We start from the raw sequence: 19,730 nt of genomic DNA, 5'->3' as shown, positions 1-19,730 counted from the left end.
CATTGAGTACCATGTTAGCTGCGGGCTTGTGATATATTGCCTTTATTGTGTTGACATACATTCTTTTATATATATAGTCATCCCTCAGAATCTACAGGGGATTCTACAGGGGATTGGTTCCAGCATCCTTGTGTATACCAAAATCTGTGGGTGCTCAAGTACCTGGTATAAATTCTATAGCATTTGCATATAACCTACATATACCCTTCCATATATTTTAAATCATCTCTAGGGCTGGGTACGGTGGATCATGCCTGGCCAACATGGTGAAACTCCACCTCTACTAAAAATACAAAAATTAACTGGACATGGTGGTGTGTGCCTATAATCCCAGCTACTCAGGTGGCTGAGGCAGGGGAATCATTTGAACCTGTGAGGCAGAGGCTGGAGTGAGCGGAGACTGCACCACTGCACTCCAGCCCCAGCAATACAGTGAGATGCCATCTCAAAGAAAAAATAAAACATAAAAATAAATAAATCATCTCTAGATTACTTTTAATATCTACTATAATGTAAATGCTAGGTAAACAGTTATAGAATATGGTTTTTATTTGCACAATTTTTATTGCTGCATGGTTATTTTTTAAAATTTTTTTATCTGTGGTGGGTTAAGTCCACTAATGCAGAATCTTTCAATATGGAGAGTCAACTGTATTCAATTTATTGAGAGTTTTTATTATGAAGGATGTTGAATTTTATCAAATATTTTTTCTTTATCTATTGAGATGATCATATGATTTGGGCCCTTCATTATGTTAATGTGATATATTACATTTGTTTACTTTTGCATTTTGAAGCACCTTTGCATCCCAGGGATACATCTCACTTGATCATTGTATATGATCCTTTTAATGTGCTATTGAATTTGGTTTGCTAAAATTTTGTTGAGGATTATTGCATCTACATGTATTAGAGCTACTGGCCTATAATTTTCTCATAGTGTCCTTTTCTGGCTTTGGTATAAGGATCATGCTGGCCCCTTTATTTATATATTCTTAATGGTATCTTTTACAGCACATACATTTTTAATTTTGATGAAGTACGATTAATTTTTTCTTTTGTTTCTAGTGCTTTGGGTGGTGTAGTACCTAAAAAGACTCTCCCTAGTCCAAATCTAGAAGATATACTTTTATGTTTTCTTATAATAGTTTTATAGTTTTAGCTATTACATTTAGGTCTATGATTCATTTTGTTAATCTTTGTTATGGTATAAGAGTCAAGCTACATTCATTGGCATATAGACATTCAGTTGTTCCAGCACCATTTGTTAAAGAGATTATTCTTTCTTCATTGAATAGTCTTAGTACCCTTGTTGAAAATCAAATCAATTGAGCATAAATGTAAGGGTTTATTTATGAAATGTCAATTCTGTTTCATTAATCTATGTTTCTCCTTATGCCAGTACCACAGTGTCTTGATAACTGCAACTTTGTAGTAAGTTTTGAAATCAGAGAGTGTATCTCTTTCATTTTTGTTCCTCCTTTTCTTTTTTTTTTTTTTTTTTTTTTTTTTTTTTTTTTTTTTTTTTTTTTTGAGACGGAGTCTCACGCTGTTGCCCAGGCTGGAGTGCAGTGGCGCGATCTCGGCTCACTGCAAGCTCCGCCTCCTGGGTTCACGCCATTCTCCTGCCTCAGCCTCCTGAGTAGCTGGGACTACAGGCGCCCGCCACCGCGCCCGGCTAATTTTTTGTATTTTTAGTAGAGACGGGGTTTCACTGTGGTCTCGATCTCCTGACCTTGTGATCCGCCCACCTCGGCCTCCCAAAGTGTGTTCCTCCTTTTCAAGACTGTTTGACTATTCTTGGTCTCTCGCATTTCTGTATGAATTTCAGAATCAGTTTGTCAATTTATTCAAAAAAGCTACCTAAGCTTTTGATATAATCTGAACTAAATAGTAGATTAATTTGAGGACCATTGGTATTTTAAAATAACAACTATTAACAATATTAACAATTATCATCCATTAACATAGCACATCTTTCCATTTATTTAGGTCTTCTTTAATCTTCCCCAACAATGTTTTATAGAGTATAATACATGAAGGTTTCAGACTATAACAAATTTCTTTAGTTAAATAAATTCTTAAGTCTTTTAGCCTGTTTGATGCTATTATAAATGAAATTATTTTCTTAATTTCATTTTATGGTTGTTCATTGTTAGTGTATAGACCTAACAGAGTATAAGATCAATGGACCTTTGTGACCATTGATCTTATACTCTGCAAACCTGCTAAATTCTTTAGCTCTAATAGCTTCTTTCTGAGGGTGGTTCTTAGTATTTTCTATTTATAAGTTTATCTTATCTGCCAATAGATGTAGTTTAACTCCTGGATTTTCAATATAGATACCTTTTATTTACTTTTATTGCCTAATTGCCATGGCTAAAACCTCCAGCATGGTGCTGAATAGAAGTTGAGAATAGACATTCTTGGTTTTTCCCCAATCTCAGGAAGATTGAACTATTTTTTCTTTAATCAAGGTAGAGAAAGAGTTACTTTGCAGCCCTTCATAAGATACCTACTTGCTTTTTTTATGAAGAAAAAATGAGTAATAAATATTAATTTATTAATTAAAAATCATTTGTTTAGAAGTTCTGTTTACTTTCTTATTTAGGGTAAAATATATTCCATTTTATTCCAAATAGGTACAAAGAAAGTTGTACATGGATTTCATCATGGGTCCATAATTTATTCCCTGAGAAGGGTCAAAACGCACAATGCCTTCTCTAGAAAGGTTTTCCTATCAAATTCATACAGATCAGGCTATAAGGCCCTAGACATGTCTTCTCTCATTTTCCATTTTCAATCACCAGTAAAGAAATCTTGATTCCATACTTGGGCATAATTCTGGATTTAGATATATAGAGTATATTAAACCATTTGACTGGTTGAGATCCTGAAATTTTTGTTTCAGTGTAATTAAAAAAAAAAATTAAAGTATGGTCTGCCTCAGAGGGAGGAGATATTCCTAAATTTGCAAGCCCCTAACACAGTCTTTTATTAGACTATGAATATGTTTACAGCGTATGACTTGTTAATCTTTATAAACTGATATATAGGAAAGTGCCTGATGAAAACTAGATGTTCCATTGATATTTGTTAAAAGTATAAATGAATCCATGAGCAAATGAACCACTATTCCCAATGGATCCTTCCAGGTGACTTCTTGGACAACATGAGCTCCTCAAACATTTTCAGTAGCTGAATTTCTCTTCAAATGAGATCTCATCAGTAAGCCCTTGTCTCCAGCAACTGCTAAACAGGTTGGAATTAGAAAATACAACATACTAAATAAGCAAGGTAAAGCAAATATGTGACCTGGAGACAGACAAGGGGATGCCCAATGCCCTGTAAAAAAGAAACAAAACAAAAGTAAAAGGAAATACTAATTCTATATAAGGTTGTTCAAAGAAATACTGAAATCCCATATTTACTTTCTTCATTGTAACATTTTTGCTGACAGTATTTTGTCTAATAGTTTTCTAGATTATAATTCAATTCAATATAATTCACATAAAGTCCCCTGTGTAGATATCATGCACGAGGAAAACAAAAAGTAACACTATGCGAATGCTTCAAACCCTTGAGCAAAGTTTCAAATTATTTATCATTTGTACATTTCAGGAGTTTAGTTTCAAAAACATGAGAGCCTTCTTAGCATATTCTGGTAGGCTGAAAAACATCCCCAAAGATTTCCAGGTTTTATTCCTTGGAATGTGCAAATGCTACCTAATAAGGTAAAAGAGATTTTGCAGATGTGATATTGAGATGGTAAGTGTGGTGTTACAATTTATATTGGTGTTCATCCAGGGTTCCTGGCTTATAAATCCCATAGTCCTTGATACAATCTTTTGTCACAATGTTGGGTGTGTTAGGCAGGAAACAGAATCTCTCCAACTTCTCCTATCCTCCCTTTCACCTGCCCCAAGGCAGGACTCTAATCTTCTCCAACATTTCTGATTATGGGTGTTAAGACCCTCCCCAGAGAGGGTCATGCCCTATATCCTGTGGAAGGAATGCTGACTTCATGAAACTTCCATAAAAACTCAAGAGGACCACGTTCAGGGAGCTTCCAGATAGCTGAACACATGGAAATTCCTGGAGGGTGGTGTGCCTAGGGAGCGCATGGAAGTTCTGTCCCTACCCCCATGCTCCTCTTGTCTCTTCCTCTGTATCCTTTAGAATAAGCGAGTAAATGTTAAGTATTTCCCTTAGTTCTGTGAACTACTCCAGCAAATTAATCAAACTCAAAGAGGGAGTCATGGGAACCCCAACCTGAAGGCAGTTGGTTAGAATTTTCAGAGGCCCAGAGCTGCAACTGGTGCCTGGAGGTATGGTAGGCAGTTTTGGGGTCTGAGCTGCCAACCTGTGAGATCTGATATTATCTCCAGATAGACAGTATTAGAATTGAATTGGAGGGCAACCAACTAGTATCTGCTGCTGGATGTGTGGAGGAAAAACTCCCATAGATTTGGTCACAGAAGTATTTTTCTGTGTTGATGATTGGTGTTGTGGTGGTCTGTGGGCAGAGAAAAAACATAGTCAGGGTGTTTTTCCCTACATCGAAAGGTTATCCTAAATTGTCCTCATAGGTCAGGTAGTTTAAGTGTTTTTAAAAGAAGGCATCAAAAGGTTTGCTGCAGAAGAAGAACCCAATGTGATATTGAAGCCAGATGCTATGCCACCAGATTTAAAGACAGAGGAAGAGGCCATGAGCCAAGGAATGTAAGGAATGCAACTCTAGAAATGGGAAAAGGCCAATAAAAGCTTTCTTCCAAAGCCTTTGGAGTGAGTATGGCCCTGACTACACCTTGATTTTGACCTAGTGAAACAGACTTTGAACTTCTTACTTACCTTCAGAACTATCAGAGAATAACTGCATTGTTTTATGCCACTAAGTTTGTAGTTTTGATAAAGTAGTCATAGGGAATGAATTCACATATGTAAATTAAAATTAGTTATTCATAAGCATAATTTACAATCTGTGTTTTGTGAGCCATTATTGAGTATGTGTGATGAGCTGACACTTCGCCAGCTGTTTGTGATGATAGAGTGATGAAGTGTTCATGGTCCCTCTCTCAGGGGACACACAGCCCTCTATGGCAGCATGGATTAGCAGTAAGATAGGTAAAATAGGAGAAGTATAGGACTGACGACATCTATCTTGCTAACAAACATTAAGCAGGTAAGCTCTGCTCCTAGTGGGTTCTAGGGTTTGGGGAGTGGGGAAAGGGCTGCCGGGCAAGACTGCCTGTGGTTTTTCAAAAAGGGTGACATTTCTAATACAAGTTCAGAAAGGTTATTAGGAGTCAACTAGAGAATTAAGTTGCAAATTAAATTAAATTAAAGTCACAGCCGGAGGAAGCTAGATAGGTACAGAAGGCAAAAGAACCCTGTCAATAAATTGTGTATATTGAGATATTCCAGAACCCAGGACTGCTGGAGTTCAGAGTGGGGTGGATGAAAGATGAGGCTTCAGGGATTAAACATGGTTAAAATCAAAACCACAGTAGATATCATCTCACTCCAGTAAAAATGGCTTTTTACCAAAGAGGGAATAACAGATGCTGCTGAGGATATGGAGAAAGGGGAACCCTCGTACACTGTTAGTGGGAATGTAAATTAGTATAATCATTATGAATAACAGTATGGAGGGCCCTTAAAACACTAAAAACAGAACTACCATATTATCCAGCAATTCCAGTACTGAGTATACAACCAAGAGACATAAAGTCAACATAGCAAAGGGGTGTCTGTACTCCCACTATTTTCAATAGCCAAAATATGGAATCAACCTAAGTGTTCATCAGTGGATGAATGTATAAAGCAAATGATAATGACAGGAGGCAGACAAATCCTAAGCAGACAGGGACAGGTCCCCGGTGAAATCTGACCTTGAAGCTGAAGACAGTCCTGGGTAAATCCTTGGACCAGATTGAGAACATCTCTGCCTATTTGCTGTGCTTTCGTCCGATTGATCCCCACCCTTCACCTATTTTACATATACCTACCCTTTCCTAATTGGTTTTCTAAACTTTTGTGCCCACCTTTGAGTGATGCCTTTGTTTTAGCCTCTTTTTGCACACTCAAACCAATCAGTACACACTCCCCATTCTGAGCACATAAAAGCCCTGGACCCAGTCACACTGAGGGAGAGATGACCTGACTTCAGGTGGGGGGCACCTTTGCATCCCATCTCTGCAGAGAGCTATTTCATCACTCAGTAACATTATTCTCTGTCCTTTTCACTCTTCGATTGTCAGTGTATCCTCATTCTTCTTTGATGTGTAGGACAAGAACTCAGGACCTACCAAAAGTGGGGCTGAGAGCTCAGTTGCAGTGGCTGCGGGATAAGCACCAGACTACAAGGCAGGCATAGCCTGGCAGGCTGAGTAGATGGTGTGTCTCCTGCAGCAAAGCTGGCAAAGGGGCCAAGGAAAATCCTGTGTCAAAAATGTGGTGTAGCTGGGCACGGTGGTTCATGTCTATAATCCCAGCACTTTGGGAGGCCAACACAGGTGGATCACCTGAGGTCAGGAGTTCAATACCAGCCTGGGCAACATGGTGAAACCCCATCTCTAGTAAAAATACAAAAACTAGCTGGGTGTGGTGGCAGGTGCTTCTACTCCCAGCTACTCATAAGGCTGAGGCATGAGAATCACTTGAACCCAGGAGACAGTGGTTGCAGTGAGCCCAGATTGCACTACTGCACTCCAGCCTGGGTGACAGAGCTAGACTCCACCTTAAAAAAAAAGTGAAATATATACACAATGGAATATTATTCAGCCATTACACAGAATGAAGTCCTGTCATTTGCAGCAACATTGATTGAACTGGAGATCATTATGTTGAGTGAAATTAGCCAAGCATAGAAGGACAAATATCACATGTCCTCACTTATATGTGGGAACTATAAAAGGAGATGTCATAAAAATAGAGAGTAGATTGGTGATTAACAGAGGCTGGAAAAAATAGGAGGGATGAAGAGAGGTTGATGAACTGGTCCACATATATACTTAGGAAAAAATAAGATCTGGTTTTCAATAGATCAGTAGAGTAACTCTAGTTAACATTAATCTACTGTACATTTCAAAATATCTAGAAGAGGAATTTGAATGTTTCTAGCATAAAGAAAAGATACTTAAGGTGATGAATATTCTACTTAACCTGATATGATTATATGAATGTTTCAAATTATCGACAGTATGCAGAAAATATGTAAATCTTGTATACTGATTTAAAAAAAAGGAGGGTAAAATCATGAAGGGCGTGTATCCCATTCTAAGAGGTCTGGGCAATGGGTTGCCATTTGAAAGTTTAAAATCTATGGGAGTGATAATCAGATTTGCCTTTAGGAAAGAACCTTCTCCTTGTAAAGGGAGAAAGGCTGGCAGGAAGAAGGACTGAGTGAGGACAGTGGATGGGTCACCACTGCAGTGAGTCTACAAGAAACGTAAGGCAGCCTGAACTAAGGCAGAGCAATGGGGCTGGAGAAAAATGGACAGAAGAAAGAAACAGCTCTAATGCAGCAATATTATATGAAGTTTTTATCTATGGTCATGTTAAAACAAAAATAGCAAAAGAGGCAAAATCACAACATGAAAACATAGAAACATATTCTTTATCTTGTCAATGCAAATGTCCTTGGCTGAAACACTATTATTCTTCCCCAAGTGGTGAATTGAAGAGCCTTTCGAGGTCTTAGTAAATAAACATAAAGGTGTAAAGGATCTAAGCAATGAGTCATTTGGCAAGAATTTCAGATGACTAGAAAGTTTCTATTTATTTCTGGGAGAGAGGGTATAATATAATTATTCAGTCCCTTCCATGAACTGGACTTATGAAGACTGCTCATAATAGATTAATATGTGTGTCCTGTCTTTGATATCCACAAATCTTTGCCAGGACACTTCATATATAAAATGCTCCTTAGGCCAGTTGCAGTGGCTCATGCCTGTAATTCCAGCAGTTTCAGAGGCCTTGGTGGGCAACATAGAGAGATCTCATCTCTACATAAAAATAAATAAATAAACAGAAAATTAGCCAGTAGTCCTAGATACTCAGGAGGCTGAGGAAGGAGGATCACTTGAGCCCAGGACTCCGAAGTTACAGTGAGCTATAATCATGCTACTGTAATCTAGCTTGGGCTACAGAGGAAACTTTGTCTAAAATAAAATAAAACAAAATAAAAATAAAAACAAAATAAAATAAAACAAAATAAAATAGTTAATTTTGAACCTAGACCTGGAATCAGGAAAAAAGCTATCTTAATCACCTTGATTAATAAAGATATAATTTTCAGTCCTAAGCATGTTCTTCCAGCTCAGCCAAAATAAATTTGTTCATATAGAGTTGTAAGAGAAATATTTCAATATGCAAAATTCAACACATACACAGAAAATCTAAACTTTCTAAATGCATTAATATTAAATTCACTTTTCCAGTGATTGCAAACATGTAAATATTTATTCCTTAAATCCAAAAAGAGATTCTTTATGATGATTATTATTTTGCTTTGTCTTCTATCTATACCTACTTATATATTACAGTAAATTAATGAAATTATAATTGTTAAATTGCAAATGCTAAATTACATCTGGATGATATATTGAAAATCATTAATTGCCTATCAAATCAATTATAATTTATCTGGAATCAGATAGAAAACAGATTACACTTTCATTTCATAATTTGATGAATGAAAGCTTATTCACATTTTTGTCATTGGATCACTTGAAAAATCATTCCTTCTGCATTCTTCCATTGTTTCAAAAACATTGCTTATCCACTAGTAGCGATGCAATTTCATTACCTCTATTCCCAAACTATACATCGAGGGCAAAATAGAACAAGGTTTTCTGTGCTCTTTGTGTGTTACACAGGTGGCTTCTCTATGGATCTGCTTTTGTTATACACAGCTGTTCTACCCAAAGGGCTGTTAAAACATGTGCATACACTCCACACGCACTTCAGAACTTGTATATGGGCATATGTGTGTTGACTCTTGTCTAAACTAGCCTTTCCATTCATTCAGCCAACAGATACTGAGAACCTGCGTGGGGCCAGAGCCTGGGATAGGTATGGGGGATGGAGAAGTGAACATGATTCAGTCATAAATTTCAATGAACTCTCAAATTAGTAAGAAAAATAGAGATCTACATGGATTTTTAAAAGTTAAATGTAGTCCTAAAAAGAAACACAAGAGTGGAAGAAGGGGAAATACTTCCTGCAACGGGTAGCACCTGATCTTAACCCAGAGAATGAAGAGTCCCATGAGAGGAAGAAAAAGGGCATGCCAGGTGAAGTACATCCTCATGGAAGTCCTTGAGGGTTCAGTTGAGGAGCAGCTATATAAAGAAAAGACCAGGAAGGACTGCAAGCAGGCTGATGGCTTGGACATATTTTCGTGTCAGTGTGATGGCTGATGGCTGCTGGCATGACAGATAGCAGGTGGATAAGTCAAGACAGAATAGCATAACATCAATATGTGCAGAGGACAGCAAAAGGAAAGGAAAAGACGAGACATACTTTGGAGACAAAATTACCAGAACCCGATGATTAAGTCATGTTTTCAAAAATATGTTTTGAAAGTCTATGAAATTTCTGACACGTAGGTGCTGTGGATAAGCAGTTGAAAATAAATAAAAGACATTTAAAAATGTTTCCACTCTTCTGGAACTTTGCAATATACTGGAGGGAGAGACAATAAGCACTCATTTCTAAAAAGTAAATATATAACGTGTCAGTTGGTGATTAAGTGCTATGAAAAAACATAAAGACTGGCAAGGGAAACAGGAAGTGATGAGGTGGATCAATTATTAGAGGAATCGGAAAGACTTGATATGACGGGATATTCAGCAGAGACCCGAATGGAGAGATGAAGGCAGGGCCAGGGAGAGAGAAAATTCAGTGTATTGGCATGCTGAAGTACTTTTTTGTCCTGTTCTTTGAGGGGGAAAAAAAAAAAAAAAAAACCACTGATATAAGAAACATGGTTGGAAGTGGCTCACCTCAAGAATCTTAATTTTGTCATGGGATATTTTGTGGCCCAATTTAGGTAGTCCCATAACTGGACCTGTTGTCATACAGATGGAGATGACACCATGCACTTTTGCATCAGGCAGTGATGGAACTCATTAAGAGCCAATAGGGGTTGACAGAACATAGAGACAAACTCCATTTTAAAGTTTTTTAAAAAATAAATTGCAATTTAATATTTCTCCTCACCATGATATTCCCAAAGCCAAGCAGACTCGGCTGTGATTATCTATGGTTTGAGTTATCCATAGAATCCATTAGTATGGATAACTCAGAATTTATGCAGTTGTGTTCCCACAGTTATGTGTATCCAATAGGGGCCATTGGAACATATTATGCTTGATGAGGAATAATTATCCTCATGAAGAAGTCTCCCTTATGTCATCGTGGGGAATCCTGCTCATGTCTAAAATGCAAATGGAAGACAAAGTCCAAGTAAAGATTTAAAAGTGGGAAGCACTTATCATTCTTATTGGGAGATCCAGATTCAGGTCATTACCCTGTGCCTCAGTTTGCCCATGATAAAAATGTATTTTTTTTTTTTTTTTTTGAGACAAGGTCTCTCTCTGTTTCCCAGGCTAGAGTGCAGTGGCACAATCTCGGCTCACTGCAACCTCCGCCTCCAGGGTTCAAGTGATTCTCCCACCTCACCCTCCCATGTAGCTGGATTGCAGGCATGTGCCACCACACCTGGCTAATTTTTGTATTTTTAGTAGAGATGGGGTTTTGCCATGTTGACCAGGCTGTTCTTGAACTCCTGGCCTCAAGTGATCCACCTGCCTTGGCCTCTCAAAGTGCTGCAATTACAGGTGTGAGCCACTGCACCTAACCTATGATGTAATTCTTAATAGTGAGCTAATTCATATACATATATATGTATAGTTAGAGGCAGGGTCTCATTCTTTCACAAAGGCTGGACTGCAGTGGCACAATCATGGCTCACTGAAGCCTTGACCTTCCACAAACTCAAGTGATCTTGCCACCTTAGTCTCCCAAATAGTTGGAACCACAGATGCATGCCACCAGGCCTGGCTAATTTTTTATTTTTTCTAGAGGCAAGGCCTCCCTATGTTGACCAGGCTTGTCTCAAACTCTTAGGCTCAAGCAATCCTTCTGCCTATGCCTCCCAAAGTGCTGGGATTACAGGCATGAGCCACAGTGTCCTACTCCAATTCATGGAGATATATATATATATGTATATGTGTATATATATATACTTTTTAAAACTACGTCTTTATTAGTAACCATTGAAAGATTTTTTTCCTTTGATAGACAAGTATATGTCATATCCCTAGAGGTGACACAATGAGGTATTTTCACTTGCTATTTAAAAAAAAACCTGTTTTTGAAAATATATACTGTGAAAGTAGATTAACACAAGTATCATAAAAGTTATAAGGCTGCAGTAAACTTTGATTAAAGCACGATTTTCATTTGGTGAAAGTCTCTTAGATTCCCTAATAGCTTTTGCTATGGCATTGCAAATTGGTTGAATTACAAATGTCTCCTCTTGTTTCAAGATGTTTTCATTTCTAATCTGAAATGATTATTTTCTAAATTAAAAAAACTCTCCATAAATTCATGCAAAATTAGGGATGAATGATAGATAACATATAGAAAAGATGCCTTGTGTTTGGAATAATCTTGCCAATTCTATCTCTAAATTACATCTTAAAATTACTTCAGTATTTCTTTATTGCCACCACCCTAGTCTGACCTACCATCATGTCTCTCCTTGATTAACTACAGGAGTTTCCCAGCAGCTTCCTTACCCCTTTTAAGTCAGTCTGTAGACAGTAGTCAAAAGTGATCTTTAAAATCTCTAAATTGGATAACATTACCCACTCTACTTCCAAGCTGATGACTGAAGTTAAATTATATCCATATTCCTTGGCTTGTCTCACAAGATTCCACATACTTCTTCAACTTCACTTCACACAGCTCTCTCCTCACTCTCTATGCTCAAACCACAGGGTTTACTTTTATGTCTAAAACATCTTTCCTAGCTTTTATCTTCTGGACACCCCACTAACTAAAACAACCTTGTTCTGTGCTTTGTGCATCTGTCTCCTTCTTACCCTTCACATCTTAGATTTATGTCACCTCAGTGAAGGCTTCCCTAAAGTCTATCAAAAAATTTTCTATTCAGCATCCTCAGAGCTAATCAAAACTTGAAATTCTTTTTATGTATTTGTTTATTTATATCCCCCACCGGACAGTAAACTCCACAAGTTTCTGACTTCCCCTTAACTGTACACTCAAGTCATAGATGTCCAGGTACATAGCAGATGGTCAATAAAAACGTTTTGTTCAAATGAATGAATAAACCAATGCACACATACAAGCTGAAAAGAAAGATTAGAGTCACCCTAAAATGGGTCCATTACTTTTTTGTGATGTATTTAATGTTTCTGAAAGTCAAATCCCTTAAGAAATTAATGTAGACTAATCTAGGAAACCTGTATAAAGCAATAAGAGTATTAATTTAAAAGTCATTAAATCTCATTGTATAATGATATGGGCATATCTTAAATAAAGATAGCTAGTATGCTGGCAATAAAGAAGATCTATCATTTACTTAGTTTGTACACTATAATTGAATTTGAGTTTCTGGTATTACTGAGAACATTTATTAGTACACAAAACCTTGATGACTAAGACCAACATCTACCCATTTATTTCTAGACTTGTTTATTCTTTTTAAAAAAACTAGTAAAAAAAAGAAAAACAGAGCAGGAAATTCAGAAGCTCCATTGTAATGATTGCTTTCAGCCTGTTTCACCAACTTTCACAACAGCTGTATTTAATCTCCACTCCTTTTTCCATACACCCAGATCTTTCAAATTCTCCCAATTAAGGTTCAAAAACAGTATTTTCCTGGATTAACATCTCACAGAACTCTCTGAGATTGTCTCTGTCATTTTCCTATAGTTTTATTCTATTAACTTGGGTATACTTCTACTTTATATAGTGAAACTTTTAAAATTAACTTTTTCATTGATTTTTTTCTCAACTACATTTGAAGACACTCAAGTTCTGATGCCTTCCATGTATATGGTCAGAGCACCAAAAAACAGCATGGAGCATATTTGTTTGTACTTGGCGTTGGCTTTCTCAGTGAAGTGGAGCAGCAGTGTTGACCACCAGCAAACAGGCGGCTAATAAACAAAGGTGAAGTAGAGAATGAAGTGAGTCAGGGATCCAGCACCATCACATTCCAGATAATCATTGAGATGCAGATGTATGCATTTCATCTGTCCATATTTTATGAGAGACAATGTGTTATTGACAAAGGAAAACTAAAACAATTATTATAGAGCAGAGCTATTAATTCTAGACCTGAGAAAAACCTCCCAAACTGTGTGTGAGTGTTCTCATCTGTTACTCTTCATCCATCTCCTTACCAGAGCTGCTGCAGAAGGAGGGGTCAACAGGTCTTCCATTTTTATCAGAGCAGGCTACTGCTCGAAAGCGCATGCCTTCTCCACATTCTTTCCTGTCTCCTTGTACCCGCAGTCCTCGCTGAGGCTCCCTTCTGCCTTCTGGAAGAATGCAATCTGACCAGTTTCCATAAGGTTGGGATATAAATTCATCACAAGGACATAGTTCTGTCTCCACTAGAGGGTAAAGGTCAGCATCCTGGCATTTCTCCTTCTTTCTGCTTTTCCCTGTTCCAACAAGAGACATTGAGATATTAAATGTCTATCTGCTGTTTTGTTAAAACTCACTCACACTTTTGTATTTGTAAACTTTTAGAATATTAAACCTTAAATAAAATAAAGCCTTTGTTTTCTTCACTCTTTTGCCATGAAAGTAATCCTGAGACAATGAAAACAACTCCCAGAACAACTGTGAAATTCAAGTTAATTTGAAAAAAAGTAGAAAATGGTTTAATGTTTGAGAGTGGCATAAAATATTTGGAAGATGTTTGCTACAGCTAGAGAATTCCAGTTAATTTATTTAATATTATTTTCTCTATAGTTTGCTGGAAAAAACATATTGATAACCCTGTCCTCATTCTCCTTGACTAATGATTGCCAGGGAATCAACGAAAGCATCTAAGTGGTTAACTCCCTCTCTTTTTAGTAGAGGTCTCTTGCAATGAGATAGATGGACGAAGTTAAACTCATTTTGGTCTCTGCCATCAGGCAGCTCCCAAACATCTATACAAACAATAAATTGAAATAAATGATCAAGGCATACTGGATAATTTAATCAGAGAAAAAGCTCTTTCATTTTGAGAGATTCTTCTAACTTAAGTATTCTGGAATATGACTTTACCTTACCAATTCACTTTGATGAACCTGTTAGCTGTGGTCCCAACTCTGAGTAAGACAATGCAGTGTCATTTTTCACAGCCGTAAACACTTGGTAATCACGTTTAGTGGATTCTGAATCAGCCTGTAACTTGATTCAACTTTGCTGTCAACACGATTCCTCTAGATTACTAAAAATTTTCCTAGATCTAATAATTCCACCTTTTGTTTTCTCATTAGTTAGTCATCAGCTAGAGTCATGGCTGATTATAAAATATATAGGCAGTTTTATTGGTCTATTTTCTACGTTCATGGCTGTTCTGAAAATGCCTGATACAAGCTGATTGATGCATGGGCTACTTTCTCACTGCTACATGGTTTGCATTACATATAATTCTAGAGTTGTTGACAGGGTGATTGGCTCTATGGTCTGCCATGATGCTTATGTTTGCAATAAATAAGAATTCCTAGGCTGGGCATGGTGGCTCACAACACCTGTAATCCCAGCACTTTGGGAGGCCGCTGCAGGAGGATTACTTGAGATCAGGAGTTCAAGACCAGCCTGGCCAACATAGGGAAACCCCATCTCTACTAAAAACACAAAAATGAGTCAGGTGTGGCAGTATGTGCCTGTAATCCCAGCTACTCAGGAGGAAGAGGCAGGAGAATCACTTGAACACAGGAGGCAGAGGTTGCAGTGAGCCGAGATCGCATCACTGCACTCCAGCCTGGGTGACAAAGCGAGACTGTGTCTCAAAAAAGAAAAAAAAAAAAAAAAGAATTTCTGCAGGACCTGAAGTTGATCTGGTAGCAGATTCAGCTATACTTCTGATAGAAGGTATTCACTTGCCTCTACCATTAGGACACTAGAATAAGTTTGAAAAGCACAGCCTCCATCACAGCCATGAAAATTTACTGGCTGAGAGATATATCAATAGTTAGTGAGTGGCTTCTTTCTATTAGCATTTAGCAAGTTCAAGACCTCCCTTTTTTCAAACTTCCATAGAGTATTGTTCAATCTCTCAGTCTCCATCTCTTCAGTTTCATTTCTCTTCTAAATCCACTTAACCCTGGATTCTGTCTACTTATTTCTGGAAACCACTGTTATCAAGCAAGAAACAAACAACAACAAAAACAAGAAACAAAGCCAAAGCCCTGGAATATCTTTGATTCCTTATCTTTCAGGTCTAATCACTCAGTGATAGTTCAGAGTGTTGACTATACTTTCATTCTTGAAATATTCTTTCCAAGCTCCACCGTAACATATCTTTTTGTTCCTCATCCTCACCCCGTGCCCCCACCTCTATCTTGCCATATATTATTTATTTTTACTTGGTGAACTATTTTTCTTCTCTACCTCTCTTAAACTGATGGGGTTCCCCAAGGCACCATCTTAGGTTCATCTCTCTTCTGATTCTACAACTTCACCCGTTTGAAGAGTTTAAATTATCATCCATATTTCCTCAATTTTAAATTAATGTCTTCATTCAAGATTTCTTGCTCAAGCTTCTAATCCATAGACTGAAAAATCTACACCTAAAGAACCAATCACACCCATCCTCTTTACATCACCTTTCTTTCTCCTGTGTTTCTCAATTCTACCAATATCACCAAGTTAAAAGTTGGAATGTTCTGAATTATTCTGTTGAACCCCCTACATCTGATTAATGACAAAGGCATAGCACTTCAAATGCTTAAAGATTCATTGCATCAGTCCATTTGTTTCCATTCCAATGGGTGTCACCCATATTTAGCCCCACCTGCAAGTCTCCAGCTGAAATTACAGCAGCTTCCTCCAAGATCTTGTTGCCATCATACCTCTATACCTTCAATCTGTCCACCACATTGCAGTCAGAGCCAGCTTTCAAAGTACAAATCTCATCAAATCACTTGTCCACTGAAAACTCTGCCGTGGCTTACCATAGTACAGAATGAAGTCCAGGCTCTTTCCCTAGGGTCATTAAGGACCTATATGATTTGTGCCCATTTGTATCTGCCTCTGGCCTACATTGTACCACTCTGCCTCTAGCACGTTACGATACAGTCATAGTGAGCCTCTTTCAGTTCCTAGAAATTACTCATTTTGCTTCTGGCCTTTGTATGTTTACTCCAGAAATTTCCACAATTTCTACCATCCTTCCGTAGGCTAGCTAACACCTACTTCTTCTTCAGATCAAAACTCACAGGTTACTCCCTCCAGAAAACCATCCTTGAACATGGAAGAATGGTTAGCGAGATGCAATGTTGCTGGCTTTGAAGATGGAGGGGAACGTGAGCCAAGGACATGCGCAGGCTCTACAAGCTTGAAAATGAAAGAAAACCATTGTCCCCTGAAGCCTCCAGAGAGAAATGCAGCCTTATCAACATCTTGTCTTTATTTAGATCTGCGAAACACTACAGACCTGTAAAATAATAAATCTGTGCTGCTTTAAGCCAGCAATGTTGTGATAATTTGTTACAACAATAGGATTTGGGCCGGGCGCGGTGGCTCAAGCCTGTAATCCCAGCACTTTTGGAGGCCGAGACAGGCGGATCACGAGGTCAGGAGATCGAGACCTGGCTAACACGGTGAAACCCCGTCTCTACTAAAAAAAAAAAAAAAATACAAAAAACTAGCCGGGCGAGGTGGTGGGCGCCTGTAGTCCCAGCTACTCGGGAGGCTGAGGCAGGAGAATGGCGTGAACCCGGGAGGCGGAGCTTGCAGTGAGCTGAGATCCGGCCACTGCACTCCAGCCTGGGCGACAGAGTGAGACTCCGTCTCAAAGAAAACAAACAAACAAACAAACAAAAAAATAGGATTTGTTTCAATACCTCACCCAATACAACAGCTAGTATAGCAGAAACTATACTGTAACTATATCCAGTAAAACTCTTGCCATATCTCCAATTAGACTGCAAGCTCTGTTAAGTTAGGATCATGTCTATTGATTCCCTTGTGGTATTACCAAGGACTAGCACACATAAGTGGTAAACAAAAAGAAATTCGTTGAATAATTGAGAAAAGGAAGTTGTAAAACAAAAGAAAAAGAAAAAGATAAAGGAGAAGGAGGAAGGAGAAAAAAAGAGAATGAGAGTGAGGAGAAAAAACTAAAGAAAAAAATGTTCATCTACAAGGTGACCAGAAATTACCAGCAGAACAAATATTCTGTACAAATATGTGCTGCCTCTATGTTTATGATATCCTTATTAATTATATAGCATCACTATTTGATGAAGGATTTAAGCAAGTTAATGCAGATACAGTTGTCACAATAAGAAACAAATTATCAGCGGTCCTTTACTTTGATTATATACTAATCAAAATCAGCATTAACCTTTGGATTCAGAACAAGTTAATATTAAAAATAAATCCCTAGTACAATTCTAAAGACTTTTGCTTCCTTAAGTCAGAATATGTACTAGTTATCTAGTTATTATAAATAAATATCTGTATATTATAGCTCATATAATATTTATAAAACCTGGACAGGTTTTCTATCTAATAAATGGAATATTCTTGGCATTCTATAAACAATTGCTTTAAATACTATTGAGTCTAAAACCTGCGATGACATAGTTTGGGTACAACATACAGAATGCTCAGTGAATTAAAGCCTCCTGTTACAAATGGACAAAAGAAAGTTAAATATCCTGTATGGCCCCATATTCAATGAAGTGGCTTGTATTTATGTTTATATGTTTCAGTGTGTGTGTTTGTGTTAAAGAGAGAAAGAATCACATGGCTTTGGAGTTTGAGTCCAAGGCTTTCAGCAGCATTCATGTTAGAGATTGTTTACTGCATTTACTACCAAATTACTTAGGGATAACAAAATACAAGCATTAGTTTCACGACAATAAAAATAAGTCTTGAAAAGTGAAAATATTTCAATTCACTAGTGGATTATTTTTTCAACAGTGATATTAAATGATTCATTTTACTGTTTTGTTTTTTTTTTAAACTCATGTATTTCATGAAATTGCTAACTTGTTTTGGTGCCACATAGACATAAAGATACACAAAGGTCAATTAGCCACCTGAAAGTACAGCCATTAATAATTTAGAAAAGAAATTTCAAACAATCTTTTAGTATGAGTAATTTTTAGATTAGAGTTTACAGAAAAAAATGTACAGCTATTCTTCAATATTTATATAAAAGGAACATTTTAAATAAAAGTCAAATTCATTGGAGTTTTAACAATTTATAACATAAATGGTGCTGGTTGTAAAATGAATAAATATCCTAGGCTTCTCAATATTTTCCATTTTCATTATGTAGGTGTAAACTATCATCAATAAACTTTCAAGAAAAAAGAAAAAAACTGGCCACTAATTAAAAACTTCCTTTCCCTCTACAGGAAATTCTCTCTCATCTCAAGTATATAAAGAGTTGCTACAGTAGTGGCTTCTGATGCATTATGTTTGTACAGGCAAACAAAGTTTCATTAATTGGCCCCTGAACTTCAAATATTCCTGTCACATACATTCTATCTCATTGTGTTGTTTTTCTATGAGAAATCTGTTGTATCTTAGAAACAAGCAATGTTGCATAAAATTATGTGGCACAAATTTTTGTGGAAGATAGGGCACAAAGCACAGAATTTCTTGTTTGGTGTTTCTGTTTATGGTTATGCATTTCACCTACACTTACAAATGGACTTCCAGTTTGTGTGCAGAAATCCCATTAAAGGCTCTAGTGGATTACTTAAATCCATAATGGTGATTTAAGTTTGAAATGTGATCAGGTAAGCAATGCATTCAGACAAAAGAGTGTTGAAACCAACAGAATTAGCACTTCAACTGCTCATGAGAACAAATGGTCATCTGTGCTTAATTCTCCAATGTCAACACCAATTTCATTATTTCAATGATTATTCTGGCATTTTCCTTTGGTTCTTTGTTTTCTGCACATACAAATGCATAAGAAGTTAAGAAAAGTTGTGGGATATTTATCTAGGCAAGTAGTGAAATACACTATTGCATCAATTATTTGCATACTGCAGGCAAAAAATGCCCCCAGAATTCAATTAAACAATTAGTTGCTTTAATTTCCATTAAATTTTGCAGCTGAAAACAGAACTCATAATTAATATCACAAAAGCAGAATCAGTCTATGTAATTTGATTTTTGCCTTACACTAGTAAAATTTTAAAATGTTAAATTGCTTATAAGATAATGGCAAAAGACAATGACGTCAGTTAGATCTGTTTTGGATCATCTTTCCAAATCGGTGATTGCCTTCAAGCTCACTGAGATCCGGGCATGATAGCACAGGACAAACTTTGCCATTACCTACTCAAAAGAAGTTAGCGAATAAAATGCCTTTTATAACTGCAAAGATTATAAAACTATATAGAGAGGAACTTGATAGCTATAAAATAGTTCACATATTTCATTCATTTTGCAAACATTAATTGAGTACATGTTACATACCAGGCATTGTTCTAAATTTGAGGACATGT

General features: G+C 37.1%; 1 protein-coding gene across 3 annotated transcripts in view; it reads right to left on the bottom strand.

Moving 5' to 3' along the window:
- The window catches only part of THSD7B (thrombospondin type 1 domain containing 7B), a 907,474-nt gene that overhangs the window by 268,163 nt on the left and 619,581 nt on the right, over positions 1–19,730 (bottom strand). For 2 of the 3 annotated variants that reach the window (XM_065525431.1, XM_074008582.1), the window contains one exon: positions 13,440–13,703. The exons of the other annotated variant lie outside the window; for it this stretch is intronic. In XM_065525431.1, the coding sequence (XP_065381503.1) occupies positions 13,440–13,703 (264 nt within the window). The remainder of the gene's footprint in view (positions 1–13,439; positions 13,704–19,730) is intronic. 3 annotated transcript variants of the gene reach the window in all.

This window comes from Macaca fascicularis, chromosome 12 (genome assembly GCF_037993035.2).
Source record: "Macaca fascicularis isolate 582-1 chromosome 12, T2T-MFA8v1.1".
Taxonomy (NCBI): Eukaryota; Metazoa; Chordata; class Mammalia; order Primates; family Cercopithecidae; genus Macaca; species Macaca fascicularis.
Note: the sequence above shows the minus strand (reverse complement) of the source record. Positions and strands in the feature narration are given on the sequence as shown.